This window comes from Camelus bactrianus, chromosome 20 (assembly GCF_048773025.1).
Source record: "Camelus bactrianus isolate YW-2024 breed Bactrian camel chromosome 20, ASM4877302v1, whole genome shotgun sequence".
In the NCBI taxonomy this organism is placed as follows: domain Eukaryota; kingdom Metazoa; phylum Chordata; class Mammalia; order Artiodactyla; family Camelidae; genus Camelus; species Camelus bactrianus.
In genome coordinates, this window is record NC_133558.1 from 22,351,406 (window position 1) to 22,365,557 (window position 14,152).

A 14,152-nucleotide genomic window follows, 5' to 3' on the forward strand; every position below is an offset into this window, starting at 1 on the left:
TTTCTTGATTGCAAGTAATTGAATGGGGATGGAGGCGGTTACAGTTTTAAAAGATCTGAGAGAAGGAGGGGAGGAGTCCTGATAGGCCATCCTTTTTGGGAGTGTGGGTACTTTTGTCTGACTTGTGAGTGTCTCTCTGAGACACAGTGAATATTGTCTGAGCTTTTTCTGAAACTACTGTGCAGTAGAGCAATGAGCACTGAGACACAAGACCCAGGAATCCTGAGTTGGTTTTGTTTGTTTTGTTTTGTTTTTATAACAAGTTTTGCTGCCCAGGTTCTACCTTTATGTTTCCTCTGGATTCTTGACAGGGGGAAAATTAGGTTAGTTCATGTTGACTGTTAGGTGATTATCAGCTGAAAGCCTTTTAGGAACTGATTGATACATATCTTTATCTGAAACACTGGAATCCCCAGGAATAGTAATATCTCTGTAACTTGGATTTTTGTTTTCATTTTCTGATGTGAGCTGATCCCATGCTTGTCATGGAGTTCTGCTGTTGTTGGAAATAGAAGAGGGCAGACGAAGCCTCTCTTTGCACTTCAGTTTGTTAATTCATTCAGTCGACAAACGTTTATTGTCTGCCCACTGTGGGCACAGCACTCAACTAGGTATTGGACCCCAGAGATGAATATAACACAGACTGTGTTGTGTGGGTTTTTGTGCAGATGCTCAGCTCTCCATGGCTTTCATTTCAGTGTCTGGATAAGGTAGAGGTGGAGATGAAGACATGTGAGGAACCTCGGCCTCCCAATGGACAGTCTCCCATTGCCCTTGCTTCAGGACAGAGGTTAGTTACTTTGGATCCTGTTATTTCTAGCATATTAGCTGGTCCAGATCACCTTTTGGTTAAAATATTAAAGCTTTTTATTATGGAAGCTTTAAACATACACCAAAGTAGAGAGAATAGTATAATAAACTCCCATGCACCCAAGATCTGACTTCTACATTTATCAACATTTAACCATTTTCTAACTTTCTTCTGCCACTTTGTGTATGTGTATAGTACTTGAAAGCAAATCCCAGATACCATATGATTCCATCTGTAAATACTTCTATTTATGTGTCTTTAACAGAGAAGGATTGAGAAGAAAGGAAAAAAGCTCCACAATACTATCATCACAATTAACAGAATTAGTAGGAATTCCTTAATATCATCTAAATCTACTTTCTGTGTATTTTCTAATCATTCCATAGAAGTGGAATCATATGTTACGTGGTCTTTTCTGATTGGTGTCTTTCACTTAGCATGTTTTGCTATGTTATAGCACATATCAGTGCTCTATTCCTTTTATGGCTGAATAATATTCTGTTGTATGGGTATACCACATTTTATTTATCCATTCATTAGTTGATGGACAGTTGATTTGTTTCCCCTTTTTTGCTAGCGTATTTTGGAATAGATTCCTGAAAGTGTGACTGCTGGGTCAAAGGGCAAATGCATGTGTAATTTTGATAGACATTGCTAAATTCCTCTCCTTAAGGATTTTATGATTTTGTGCCTCTATCAGCAATGTTTTAAGAGTTCTTGTTTTCCCAGAGCCTTGCCAGTTGAGAATATTGTCAGACTTTAAGAGTTTTGCCTAATCTAATAGATGCTGCATGGTATTTCAGTGTAGTTTTTTGGTAAGTTATATTGAAGTGTACAAATCATAAATGTGTAGCTTAGTGATTCTTTACATTGTTAACACATCAAGACACAGACTACTTCCAGAATCCCATAAGCCTTTTGTGTTCTTCCTAGTCATACCTACCCTTAAGGATAATTTTTATCCTGATTTTTAACACCATACATTTGTTTTCCCTATTTTTAAAGTTATGCAAATGTAATCACATAGTATGTCGTATTCTGTCTCTACCTATGTTAGCTCAATATGTTTGTAAAAGTCATCTGGATTGCTACATGTAGTTATAGTTTATTCATCCTCATAACTGTATATTATTCCATTATATGCCACAATTATCCATTCTGTTGTAGATGGCCATTTGGTTTATTTCTAGTTTCTGGCTATTAAGTATAATGTTGTTACGTGGAACTGTTCTCTAACATGACTGTGCTGACTCTGTGCGTTTGTCAAAACCCTAGACATGTACACCACAAATAATGAACTTTTCTGTATGTAAATTAAAATATGTAAGAAAAAAGAACAGTGCTGCTGTGAGCATTCTTGTACATAACTCTTGGTGAACATATGTACACATTTCTGTTTTATGTTTATCTAGCAGGGTCATAGGCTGTGCATATGTTCTGCTTTAGTATATACTGCTAGACAGTTTTCCGGAGTGCTTGTACCACCTTCTCCACTAGCAATGCATAAGAGTTCCTGTTGCTAGCATTTAGTATTGTCTCTTTTTTTACTCTAGCCACCCAGTAGGTATATACTTGTATCACATTATGATTTTTGTGTGTGTGGTAGGGAGGTAATTGGTGGAGGTACTGGAGATTGAACCCAGGACCTTGTGCATGCTAGGCACACATTCTACCACTGAGCTATATCCTCCCCCATCACATTATGATTTTAATTTGCATTTTTTGATGATTGGTTTATTAGAATTTTGGATATCCTCTTTCACAAAGCATTGATGTATTTTTCCCATTTATCTTTTGGATTATTTGTCTTTTTATCATTAATTTGTAGAAGTTCTTTATATATTCTGGAAACAAGTCCTTGGTTACATACATGTATTACAAATATCTTCTACTCTATGGATTCACTTTCACTCTTAATGTTGGTTTTTTGTTAATCCAAAATTATTTATTCTAGTGTAGTCCTGTATATCTATTTTTCCCTTTATGGTTAGCACTTTTTGTGTTTTGTTTAAGGAATCTTTTCCTATCCTAAGGTGTGAAGATATTCTATGTTTTTTTCTAACTTTATTCTTCTAGCTTTATTATTTGACCTTTCACATTTAGATCTACAATAAATCTTTTTCTTTAATTGAAGTTTAGTTTACTTACAATGTTGTGTTATTTTACAATCAATCTTGAAACTTTTTGTTTGTTTGTTTGATGTAAGATAGAGGTTAATATTATTTTTTCTCTTCATGGATATCCTCAAATTGACCATGTGCCATTTGAAAATACAGTCTTTTCATACTCACAGACATAGAAAACAAACTTATGGTTATCATTGGAGAAAAGGGATGGGAAGAGATAAACTGGGAGTTTGAGATTTTCAGATACTAACTACTATATATAAAATAGATAAACAATGTTTCTATTGTATAGTACAGGGAAATATATTCAATGTCTTGTAGTAACCCATAATGAAAAAGAATATGAAAAGGAATATATATGTATGTATATGTATGACTGGAACATTATGCTGTACATCAGAAATTGACACAATATTGTAAACTGACTGTATGTCAATTAAAAAGAATCATCCAAAAAAATTTTACCCTTGAGGTACCTCAACAATTATCACATTTCATTTTCTTTCAGTTTTTCTTGATATGGGATATAACTTATTTTTTTAAATTTTGTGGTGAAAGTTTTATAAAGTGCTGTATGTCATGTTTCTTAAATTGAATATACATATATAATTTAATGTTTTTTTCATCATCTACTCATTGCAAGAAAATAATACGAAATAAGACTATAAACAAAACTAGATATAATCTTTACTAATCTCCATATGGGAGAAATCTGCAGTAAATAAACCAGCATATAAATTAATAGTCTCACTTCAAAGCTATTATATGGAAAATTGGAGTTTTGACATGTCAAATAAATATTAAAAGCAAAAAAATCCAATCTTTTCCATACTGCACTGTCACTTTTGTCCTAAGTCAAATGTCTCTCAGTGTAGTTTTGATACATATGAATAAGGTTGAACATCATTTTATGTTTAATATCTACGTGCATTTATTTTTCTGTTAACTGTCCCTACTTTGTGCACTGTATCCACCAATGAGAGAACATTTCTACCTCCCTGGCATTTTAATTTTGGAAAACACACTTTTTACCTGACATATATAGGGATACTGACATTTTTATTGAACTCTTGGTCTTTTTCTTCTCAGTTTTTTGAAACTCTTTATACATTAGAGATATTAGCACTTTGTGATATAAATTGCAAAGATACACACACACACACATATATATATGTATTTTTTTAGCTTGTAATTCCTAGACCACCTTTTTACTTGCAGTGAGAACTGATTTCACCTACACATCAAGAATGTCTATATTTCTCACATCCAGAAGGACTTTAAGATGGCCTTCATTCCTCTCCTTGCCATTTCTGACCTCTCACTGTGAAGTACAGCTGTGCTCTTTGGGATCTATTTGACAGAGTAGAGGTGGGGCTGTTCTTGACTGGATTTCACAGTATTAAACGTCATGCTCACCTGGCTGTACTTCTTTTCTCTTTCCACTGCCTTTGCTCTGCCTCTGAAGATGTTACACAAACCTAGTGTTTCCTTTCTGTAGTTAAATCTCCCTTCACAGACAATATTCAGATATGTACTTGTGTAGTTTGTGGACTGTGAATTTATTCAATTTATTCCTTCTAACAGAAGGGAGATTGTTTCCAGGTCAACCCTTTCTTTTATTCTATCCTTTTAAAAAAATCCCATTAAAAAGAGTACAGCATCATTGTAAAATATTTTAGAAATTTACAAAATATAAGAAGGTAGAAATGGGAGGAGAGAAATAAAGAAAAAAATAATTATCCACAGATCTAGTACCCAAAGACAGGCATTGTTAAGAGTCTTGTGTGATGTCTTCTAGTATAAAGAGTGTTCATAAAGTCTCACATGATTCTGAACATTGGTCTACCTTGTGTGTCATAGTGAGTATGGCTTTGCCGAGAAGGTGGTGGAGGGGATGTTCATCATCGTCAATTCCATTACCATCAAGATTCACTCCAAGGCCTTCCACGCTTCTTTTGAATTGTGGCAGCTCCAGGGCTATAGTGTCAACCCCAACTGGCAGCAGAGTGACCTTCGCCTCACCCGCATCACTGACCCCCGCCGAGGAGAGGTGACAACCCTGGCATTGCAAAAGGGAAAAACAGGGGTTTCAAAGTGAGGCTGATTCTTAAAGGATATCATTCCTCTTTTGGAGATTTCCTCAAATGCTCCCCATTCCTGGGAACCCAAGAATCCCTTCTATCCAGTGTTACTGTTACATCCTTTCCTTGGTTATGAATCTCTGATCCACTGCCTTTTGTGGGTAGGAGCCCTCCTGAGAATGGTGGGAGTCTCTGCCTTGCCAGTCTTTTCCCCTTGCCTCTTGGTTAATTTCATCCACAGAATTAAGGCATTTTACCTTCTCTCCTTCTAGGTTTTAACATTTAAGGAAATAACTTGGCAAACACTTCGAATTGAGGCATATGCTACAGACAATGGTGATCAGGACCCAGTCACCACTCCACTGAGACTTATTACCAACCAAGGCAGGATCCAAATAGCCCTGAAGAGGAGAGTGAGTGTGTTCTCTGTCCTCATGAAAACTTCCATCTTTTATTTTTCTAGACAGCCTGGGAGTTGGTATTTCCTCTTTTTTTAATGTTATTGGCTCCTGGAATGACATTTGAAAGGGGAGGACCCACAGTTCAGTGTTGCACTGTATCCACCAATGAGAGAACATTTCTACCTCCCTGGCATTTTAATTTTGGAAAACACACTTTTTACCCTGACATATATAGGGACACTGACATAGACACCTGGCCGTTGACTACTGCTGCTTCTTGTTAATCACAGAGAACTTTAGAGACTTTGTAAGATATTGACTCTCCAAGGTGCTTGATACTTTCCTTTCATGTACTGGGGATTAAAAAGCCATCTCTGAAACTGATTGGGCAGTGGTCAGTTTGAGGAGTTGGAATGGTACCAGATGTTGAACCATGTGTTCTGTGTGGCCCCTTCAGACCAAAGATTGCAATGTGGTAGCCTCCAAGCTGATGTTCCTGTTGGATGACCTGCTCTGGGTGCTAACTGACTCGCAGCTCAAGGCTATGATGAAATATGCAGAGTCGCTGAGTGAAGCCGTGGAGAAGTCAGCCCAGCAGAGAAAGAGCCTGGCCCCTGAACCTGTACAGGTTAGAGGCAAAATAGATACCCTTGGTGGGAGTGGGGAGATGGTAGGCCAGACCAAATTCATACCAACATAGGTAGGGTCTAGACTTTATTAGGTTTATTTGGGGAATTTGTCATTCACTTCTGGATGTGCATATGCTTTGCCTGTACCTCTGATTTATTCATTTATTTTGTTTATTGGGTGCCTCTAGTGTGTTAGGTATACAGTACAAGTCGTTGGAAAGCCTCGTGTTCCTGTCTTTGGAGTTCTCAGTGCCTTAAAATATGGAGCATAAACAAGTTAGTATGGTGTGATAAGCGCTGTAATAGAGATAAACACTGTGGCATGAGAGCACAAAGAAGAGGCATCCAACTATCAGGCTGAAAGTAGACATTTAGGGAAGAATTCCTGGAGGAGGTGTTTTAGCATCAGTCAGCTAGGTCCTGGGGAGTGAGAGCTTAGAAGGCAATTCAAATCTCAGAACAGCACTCAAGAGTCATTAGACTAGTTATAATTAGGCTTTTTGGAGCTTGGGCTATTTAGGTGGAACAGACTTAAAACCCAGGTGAAGAATTATGAGAGGGAAGGGACATCTTATCAAATTGTGGTTTTCTTCAGGCTGAACTGAAGCTTAAAGAAAGCCAGCAGGGAAGCTCTCTGGGCCTGGACTTCCTGTTTTTCTCTCTGTCACATGTAGATCACCCCGCCCGCTCCCAGTGCCCAGCAGTCCTGGGCCCATGCGTTTGGTGGCAGCCAGGGCAGCAGCAACAGCAACAGCAGCCGCCTCAGCCAGTACTTTGAGAAATTTGACGTGAAAGAGTCCTCTTACCATCTCCTCATCTCCCGCCTGGACCTGCACATTTGTGATGATAGCCAGCCCCGAGAGCCAGGTACCCCGTGAGGCCTGAGCCTGGGCCGGGTGGTCCATCACTGCCTTCGGCTCTGAGCAAAGCTTGGGGATGGAAGGCTCTTTGCAAGACTTGTGGCATATTTTGGTTGGCTTCCCTTAATCACAGGCCTTCCTTGGGCCGCAGCACTCCTGTGGCAGCTCTCTGTTAGTGCTCTTCAGCCCTTAGGGTGCAGCAAAACCAGCTGTGATACTTAATAAATTACAGGCGCTGGGACTCTTCCCAGACTCCACTAAATGAGAGTCTTCAGGGGTAGAGCCCAAGCAGGGTATATATTTTTTTTCTTCCCAATGTCCTGTAGGCAATGCTGTCCACTGGTGTCAGCTTTTAGGAGAGTAAATTCAACCATAGGAAACCTCAGAATTTTCAGATTTTTGATTGAGTTTAAATAGTTATTATGTGTGAATGTGTTCTTCCCATGTAGAGAGGTTGTGCTGTGTTCTTCTCATACCTTTTTGTTCATTAGAGGAATTGGTATTACATATACATTTATTCAAGATGAAAAAGTAATCAACTCATTTCTTTCCTTCATGAGCCTTAGGGGAATCGCTTCATCTCTCTGAGTTTCTTCATTTATGAACTCGAGTTAAATTATATCTTACTCGTTTACCTCAGATTGTTATCAGGCTCAAATGAAATACTGAATTTAGAGGACCTTAATCATAGGCAAATATTTGGTATTATTATTTCTCTGCCTGTTCCTTCAATTCTCTTTGTTCTGTCTCTGCTCCCCTTTGCTATCAGCTCTTGGTTTTAGATGCTGTCATATTGTTCTCTTGCTGCTTTATCCTCTCTGAAGGTTATGTTTGCCTCTTAATGAGACCCAGGCTCATTTTCCTTGGGGGAACCTACTATTTTTTCTTCCTGAGGTACTGAACACTATTGCCTCTCTTACCTTTCTATGCATTGTCTTGAAGTGACTTCAGCCCCTCTCTACTCCCAATATGAAGGAGCTGAAAGGACCAGTGACAGTGTAAAGATTGCTTTTGTCACCACTAGAAATAAATTGCTCACTGGTTTGCCATCCACTCATTCTAGAATTTCTCTGCTAGAACAAATTATTGTTTTGTTTGGTTTTTTTCTCCCAAGTATTTCTATAAAGAATTTCAGGGTTTTTTTTAATCCTTTCAGAAATCTTTATTAAGAATACATTATTAAGAGTTTCATCTTGCTTGATGTGGGCTTTGTAGCACTATTCTCTTCATGTGGCAGGGTCCCGTAATCCACACTAAGATGTGAATGACTGGCCTTCTCTGAAGCCCCTATAAGCTAAATTAATCTACTTGGTGGAATTTAAGGTAGGTTTGGATGAGATATTTTTAGATAGGGGATAACTCCCAGCCTGCCATACCCAGGTGTAGTGTATGACTCTGTGAAGGGGCAAGGAACACAAAGAGTTCTTGTGACTTTGACTCTTCCAGTTGGATTTGGGAAGAACGGGGAAGGGAGAACTAGGTATTATAGAAAGGGCTGTAAGATTCTCTGGAGTTGTTCTGTCCAACATGGCAGCCACTAGCCACATATGACTATTGGACACTTGAAATGTTGGCTGATTCAAATTGAGATGGGATGTAAGTGTAATATATACATGGGACTTAAAAGGTATAGTACAAAAAAAGAGTGTGAAATATCTTGGTAATCATTTTCATATGATTACATGTTGAAATGATATATTTTGGGTATATTGTGTTTAAACAATGTTTAGTATTAAAATTAATTTCACTTAAAATTTTTTTTCATGTAACTACTAGAAAATTTAAAATTACATATGTGGCTTACATATTTCTTTTGGATAGTGTTGCTCTGGAACTCTCTGTCCAACATGGTAGCCAATAGCCACATGTAGCTATTTAAATTAAAATTAAGTAGAATAAAAAATTCAGTTCCTTATTTGCATCAGCCACATTTCAAGTTCTCATTATAATCTGTGGACCATAGAAGATGTCCATCATCACAGAAAGTTCTTTTGGACAGTGCAGACTCCTTGAAGGCTACATCTACCTGCTTTTTCACTACGGGACACTATAGCCTGGATGTTGGGGCCCCTGACTAACATGCTCATCTTTCCCTTGTTATTGGAGGTGAAATTATTTGGAAGTTGGTGGGTTGTTGGGGACAGTTTGGCTTGAAATGGAGCAACACTGTCTCTTAAAATCAAAGTGGAGCAGCTGATACTTCAGGCTTCTGGGGCAGAGCCTGGTGATTGATAGGGAAAAGAGTTTCTTCTGCCTCTTTTTAACTGTTTCTCTCAGGATAAGGGCTGTGAGCCAAAACTGTCTTTATCTCTCATAAGGCTATGTTCTCTTTCCACCAGGTCACTGGAGAATTTTAATTAGTCATTTATATACACTGTTTACTATTAATGTCTCATATATTATTATGTGTTTATAATTAAATATGTTGGTAATTAGTAATTGTATTTGATTTCAGTTCTAGACCTTATTTTAATATGCTCAGTCTGTTTAGTTTATTCTTTTAGTTCCAAATAAATCCAATAGAGGGAGCATGACTGTGAAATCCTCTCCCTCCCGTAGCCTAGGGCATGCATTTTCAACTGGGATGATATCACCCCACAGTAGGTAAAATTTCACTCTTTTCTATTAAACAGCTTTATTGAGATATAATTCACATAGCAGACAATTCACCCATTTAGAATATACAACTCATTGTTTTTAAGTATTTTCATAGGGTTGTGTGATCATCACTACAATCTGATTTTAGAACATTTTTGTCATTCCCTAAAAGAAACTTTGTACCCATTAGCTGCCACTTCCCATTTCACAGCCCTAAGCAACCACTGATCTTTCTGTCTTGATGCTTGCTTATTCTGGACAGTGAAAATATTCTTTGGTGAAGGGTGGGGGTGAAAAAAAAACTTAGGTATAACAATACTTAGCCCTACCTAACAAAATTTTATTCCTTAGTATTTAATTTCTCTCACTGAGTTTTCTTGGGTATCACATGAGCAGCATTTATATTGAGTTCATGAAAGATACACAAAATATATGGAAGATTAGGGCTATAAACTAAGGCAAATAGACGGCTGTGATTGATTGGAGGACTTCCAATCAGTTGCTTGATCTAAAAGTCAAATGGCGAGATGTGGTCTGCGCATGCCTAGTGTCTGCCATAGACGATCCAGTCAGTGTTGTTTATATTTAATCCTCAGTACTTTTGTGATTTGAACTTTGAAGATTAAATAAAAAATAATTTCTATTTTATTATTTAATGCTGCAAGTTATTCAACAAGTCAGTAGTTAAGTGCCGAAAATAAAAAATATTGACACTATCTGAATGAATGTCTAGCAGGTAGTTAAGATAAAAGTTACTTTCTCATATCAAACAAAAGTTAAAAGTTAAAAATAATTTTAAGAAATTAATTAAAATTTTCAGTTGTTTTACTTTTGCTGGAAAATAATTTTGAGTAATTAAAATTTAATTATATTGCTATTATATATTTATATAAATTGCTGATTTGTATATGTGATTCAAAACATTATAATTTATATAAGAAATAAATTACATTAAAAGTTTCTCAGCAAATATAGTTACAAAGTTAAGTTAAATATTAATAGCTTAAATTTTAAAATTTAACATTTAACTTAAAAGAATTATTTAGTCTTTCTTAACCTTTCATTGAATAAAAGGAATAAGCTTTATTCATATTCTTTTTATGTATAAAGCACAGACAGACGTATAATACGTAAGATATACAATATATCTGTGGTATGACAATTTCATGGAGAAGGGGCAATTAGGAAAAAAAAAATCTAAACAGGCTCCTAAGAGGTGGTAATTATGAAAAAAAGGTTGAGAAACAGGAACACTGGTGTAGGTGTATTGCTTGGTAGGATGGTGATTAGTCCAGAACTTGGGGTGGTGAAATCTAGATTGGATGGAAATGACAGGCCTGGCTATAGTCGTACCAGCTTACAGCTAGAGGATTCCATGGTGTTTCCCCCGACCCCGGAAACAGGATGGAAGGGATACGATGGAAGTTCAGAACAGGGTGGTTCAGACAATACTCGTGTAGAAGAAATCTTTACAGTTCTAGAGTCTAGTTGGAGAGATAAGATAGAAACTTGGAAAGTTCATTCATTTAGGAAGAACTGAATGTAAATTCAAGATAAATAATAGAATATTTCATTCACTGCAAAAAATTTCAATTTACCTACATTATTCTGTATGTTTATAATGTCCTTGTTAGTGCAGTGTTCTTAGTGTTCCATGGTTCTTTGTATTTTCAGTGTGTAATCCTGTCTTATATCACAGCTTTAGCTTTAGCCAGCACATGAAAGGAAACAACATGGGTCATGTTTTTTGGGGAGTTTGGCTAATGCTTCTCCAGGGGTTGTGCTGCAGGACAGCAAAACTAGTATTGCTAGGTTTGGGGAGACCAAATGAATCAAGGTTGTAGAGTGTGTCTGTGGGAGACCAAGGACTGAAATTCCTGAATCCTGAGTTTTGCAGTTACTTTTGTCTTTCTGGAAATCTAGCAGCCATTTACAGAGACGATGGAATACACCTTTTTTCTTTGGATCTTTTAGAGCATGTCCGTTGACTGTTGCAACTCAGCGAGCCTTGCAAATCACCTGACATCATGGCCTTTCAGCTGCACTTGTGTATCAGCCAGGCCTTGAGGCACCCTCAGGAGGACTTTAAGTGCTTCAAGTGGTGCTTGGGCTTCTTTGTTTCTTCTGCTGCTGTTCACCTTTATTTTTCTTTTATAGGTGTCTCTACAAACAGACTCATGGGTGGTGCAATGCAACTTACCTTCCGCAAGATGGCATTTGACTATTACCCCTTCCACTGGGCAGGTAGGAGAATTCTGAATGGGGGCAGTTTTCACGTGACCTAGATTTTGAGGGCAGATTCCTGAGTTCATCCCTGGCTGCCCAGTAGAAGGGTGCCAGGGACTGCAGCGTGTTCTCCGAGAGGTGCTGGGAATAGTCCTTTTCAAGAGGACATCTTCTAGAAACCTGCAGGGTCCACTATCAATGATTCTTTATCATCGATGAGAAGAGGTAGGAGAGAGGCAGTGGCTGAGATGTTACTTTTGATTCTCTGCTCTGCTCCTTACTTCTGCTAGTTTTACAGCCTCCTTAGTAGTTCCTAGTCAAAGATGGCAGCAGTCAGCAGCTGGTCTGTAGGGAGCCTCAGGGAAAAATCACATATGGAATTCAGAAGAACTTGAGTGCTCTCACCAGATAATTTTACTTATCCCAGAGAATTCTGGATTGCAGATGAAGGATCAGATTCTGAACTATGGAGAACTATACCAATGGAAAAGAAAAATTGTAACATTGGATCATGATCTTGGACTAAAGTCTTTTTGCTTCTTTATTGCATAGGCGATAGCTGCAAACATTGGGTACGTCACTGTGAGGCCATGGAGACCCGAGGCCAGTGGGCTGAGAAGCTGGTGATGGAATTTCAGAGTAAAGTGGAAAAGTGGCATGAGGAGACAGGTCTGAAACAACCCTGGCACCTGGGGGTAGATTCTCCCTTCCGGAGGAAAGCAGGTGGGTTATGAGTAGCTGGAGGACTCCCACTGCTTAGCCTCTTGACATCTACCTTGAATGTCCAGTGATGATAAAGCACTGGACTGGCTAATTATTCCAATTTTATTCCATGGAAAGACATCCATGACCTTTTTCTTTACAGAGTCCTCTTTGTCTCCAGGGATAGCTGCAATATTGAAGAGAGGTTGTTATCACCTCTATTCAGTAGGCTGTTGCCTTGGTCTTGGGGAGAATACAATTTTGAGTTCCATCCGGGAGCTAGCCAGTGTTAAGCTCTCTTTCCTGCATATAGCATGAATGATCTTAGGGTTTTTCCTTTCCGAATTCTATTAATAAAGAGACTTGAATGTATCTGATTCTCTTTCCCAACTTCTTATTTTTATTCAGATTCTCTCTCTAGTCCACGAAAGAACCCTCTTGAGAGAAGCCCCTCTCAGAGTCGACAGGCTGTCTTTCGGCCTCCAGCATGGAATCGCTTACGTTCTAGCTGCTTGGTAATACGAGTGGATGACTTGGACATCCACCAGGTAAGCAGCCCAGCACACAGGGAAATAGGGTTGGAAAAGGGTAAGCAGTTCATTTGGAAGGCAACAAATGTGATCAAGGTTGTGGAATTAGGGGGCTGTTTCCCTCCTTTCCAGGTGGATTTGACACTTTGGTCTGTTTCTTTCTGAGCATGACTGCTGATGTCAGGGCTTGGGACTTTCCTCTGAATACCCCACTACAAACCTTTCACTGAAAAGATGAACTTGTAGAAAGTATTAGGTGTGAGTATGCCTAGAATATGTGTGAAAACCACTCTGCTCCCTGTGACAGACTTTGGAAGAATCATAAAGGGTTTATCCTCCTACCTCAGAGGAAATTGAGGAAATTCTATTCTGGATGACGTACAGATGCTAACAGCAACTTGTGATTGCACAGGTTTCTACAGCTGGACAGCCAAGTAAGAAGCCATCTACACTCCTTTCCTGCAGTCGGAAACTTCACAACCTCCCCACTCAGGTCTCTGCCATTCATATTGAGTTCACAGAGTATTATTTCCCAGATAATCAGGAGCTTCCAGGTAAGCATCTGACAAGTCTTACTGGTCATTTCTTACTGACTAGTGCATGCTTTTCACATTTGTCAGCCTTTGGGTCTCTGCTTATATTCTCATTTGTTTTTAGGAGTTTTAGGTGTTTGGGTTAATTTAGCACACCTTTGTTGAAAACTCTGCCCTGTTTAAACATGTACCTTTGCTCTCTTGATAATAAAATGAATATTAACTGGTGAGTAAGAGTGGGGCTGCTACTTTGTACATGGTGATTCTGTTTTTCTCTGCTTTCCAGTTCCCTGTCCCAATCTCTACATTCAGTTAAATGGTCTGACATTTACTATGCATCCCGTCAGCTTGCTCTGGGGAAACCTCTTCTGCCTGGATTTATACCGCAGCTTGGAGCAGTTCAAAGCTATCTACAAGTTGGAGGATTCAAGCCAGAAAGATGAACACTTGGATATTCGACTGGATGCCTTCTGGTTGAAGGTAGGGAGAGAGCAGGAATTTTGTTCCCTATTGACATCCACAGCTGCATTTCTGCCATGGCTGTAATCCAGGGCTCTGCTCTGTCCATTTGATGGAAGTAAGGAAAGTGATTTTACAGCCCAGATGGTCTTTCAGGGGTGTACTAATGGTGGATTGCAGAGGTAACTCAGATGGC

General features: G+C 38.6%; 1 protein-coding gene across 4 annotated transcripts in view; it reads left to right on the top strand.

Moving 5' to 3' along the window:
* Nucleotides 1–14,152, top strand: part of BLTP3A (bridge-like lipid transfer protein family member 3A) — a 55,802-nt gene that overhangs the window by 25,762 nt on the left and 15,888 nt on the right. For 3 of the 4 annotated variants that reach the window (XM_045512220.2, XM_010949050.3, XM_074348521.1), the window contains 10 exons: nt 699–790; nt 4,798–4,987; nt 5,291–5,431; nt 5,877–6,047; nt 6,723–6,915; nt 11,664–11,750; nt 12,285–12,455; nt 12,843–12,982; nt 13,377–13,518; nt 13,784–13,977. In XM_045512220.2, coding sequence (XP_045368176.2) covers nt 699–790; nt 4,798–4,987; nt 5,291–5,431; nt 5,877–6,047; nt 6,723–6,915; nt 11,664–11,750; nt 12,285–12,455; nt 12,843–12,982; nt 13,377–13,518; nt 13,784–13,977 — 1,521 coding nt within the window. The remainder of the gene's footprint in view (nt 1–698; nt 791–4,797; nt 4,988–5,290; nt 5,432–5,876; nt 6,048–6,722; nt 6,916–11,663; nt 11,751–12,284; nt 12,456–12,842; nt 12,983–13,376; nt 13,519–13,783; nt 13,978–14,152) is intronic. The other variant, XM_074348520.1, reaches the window with a different exon arrangement.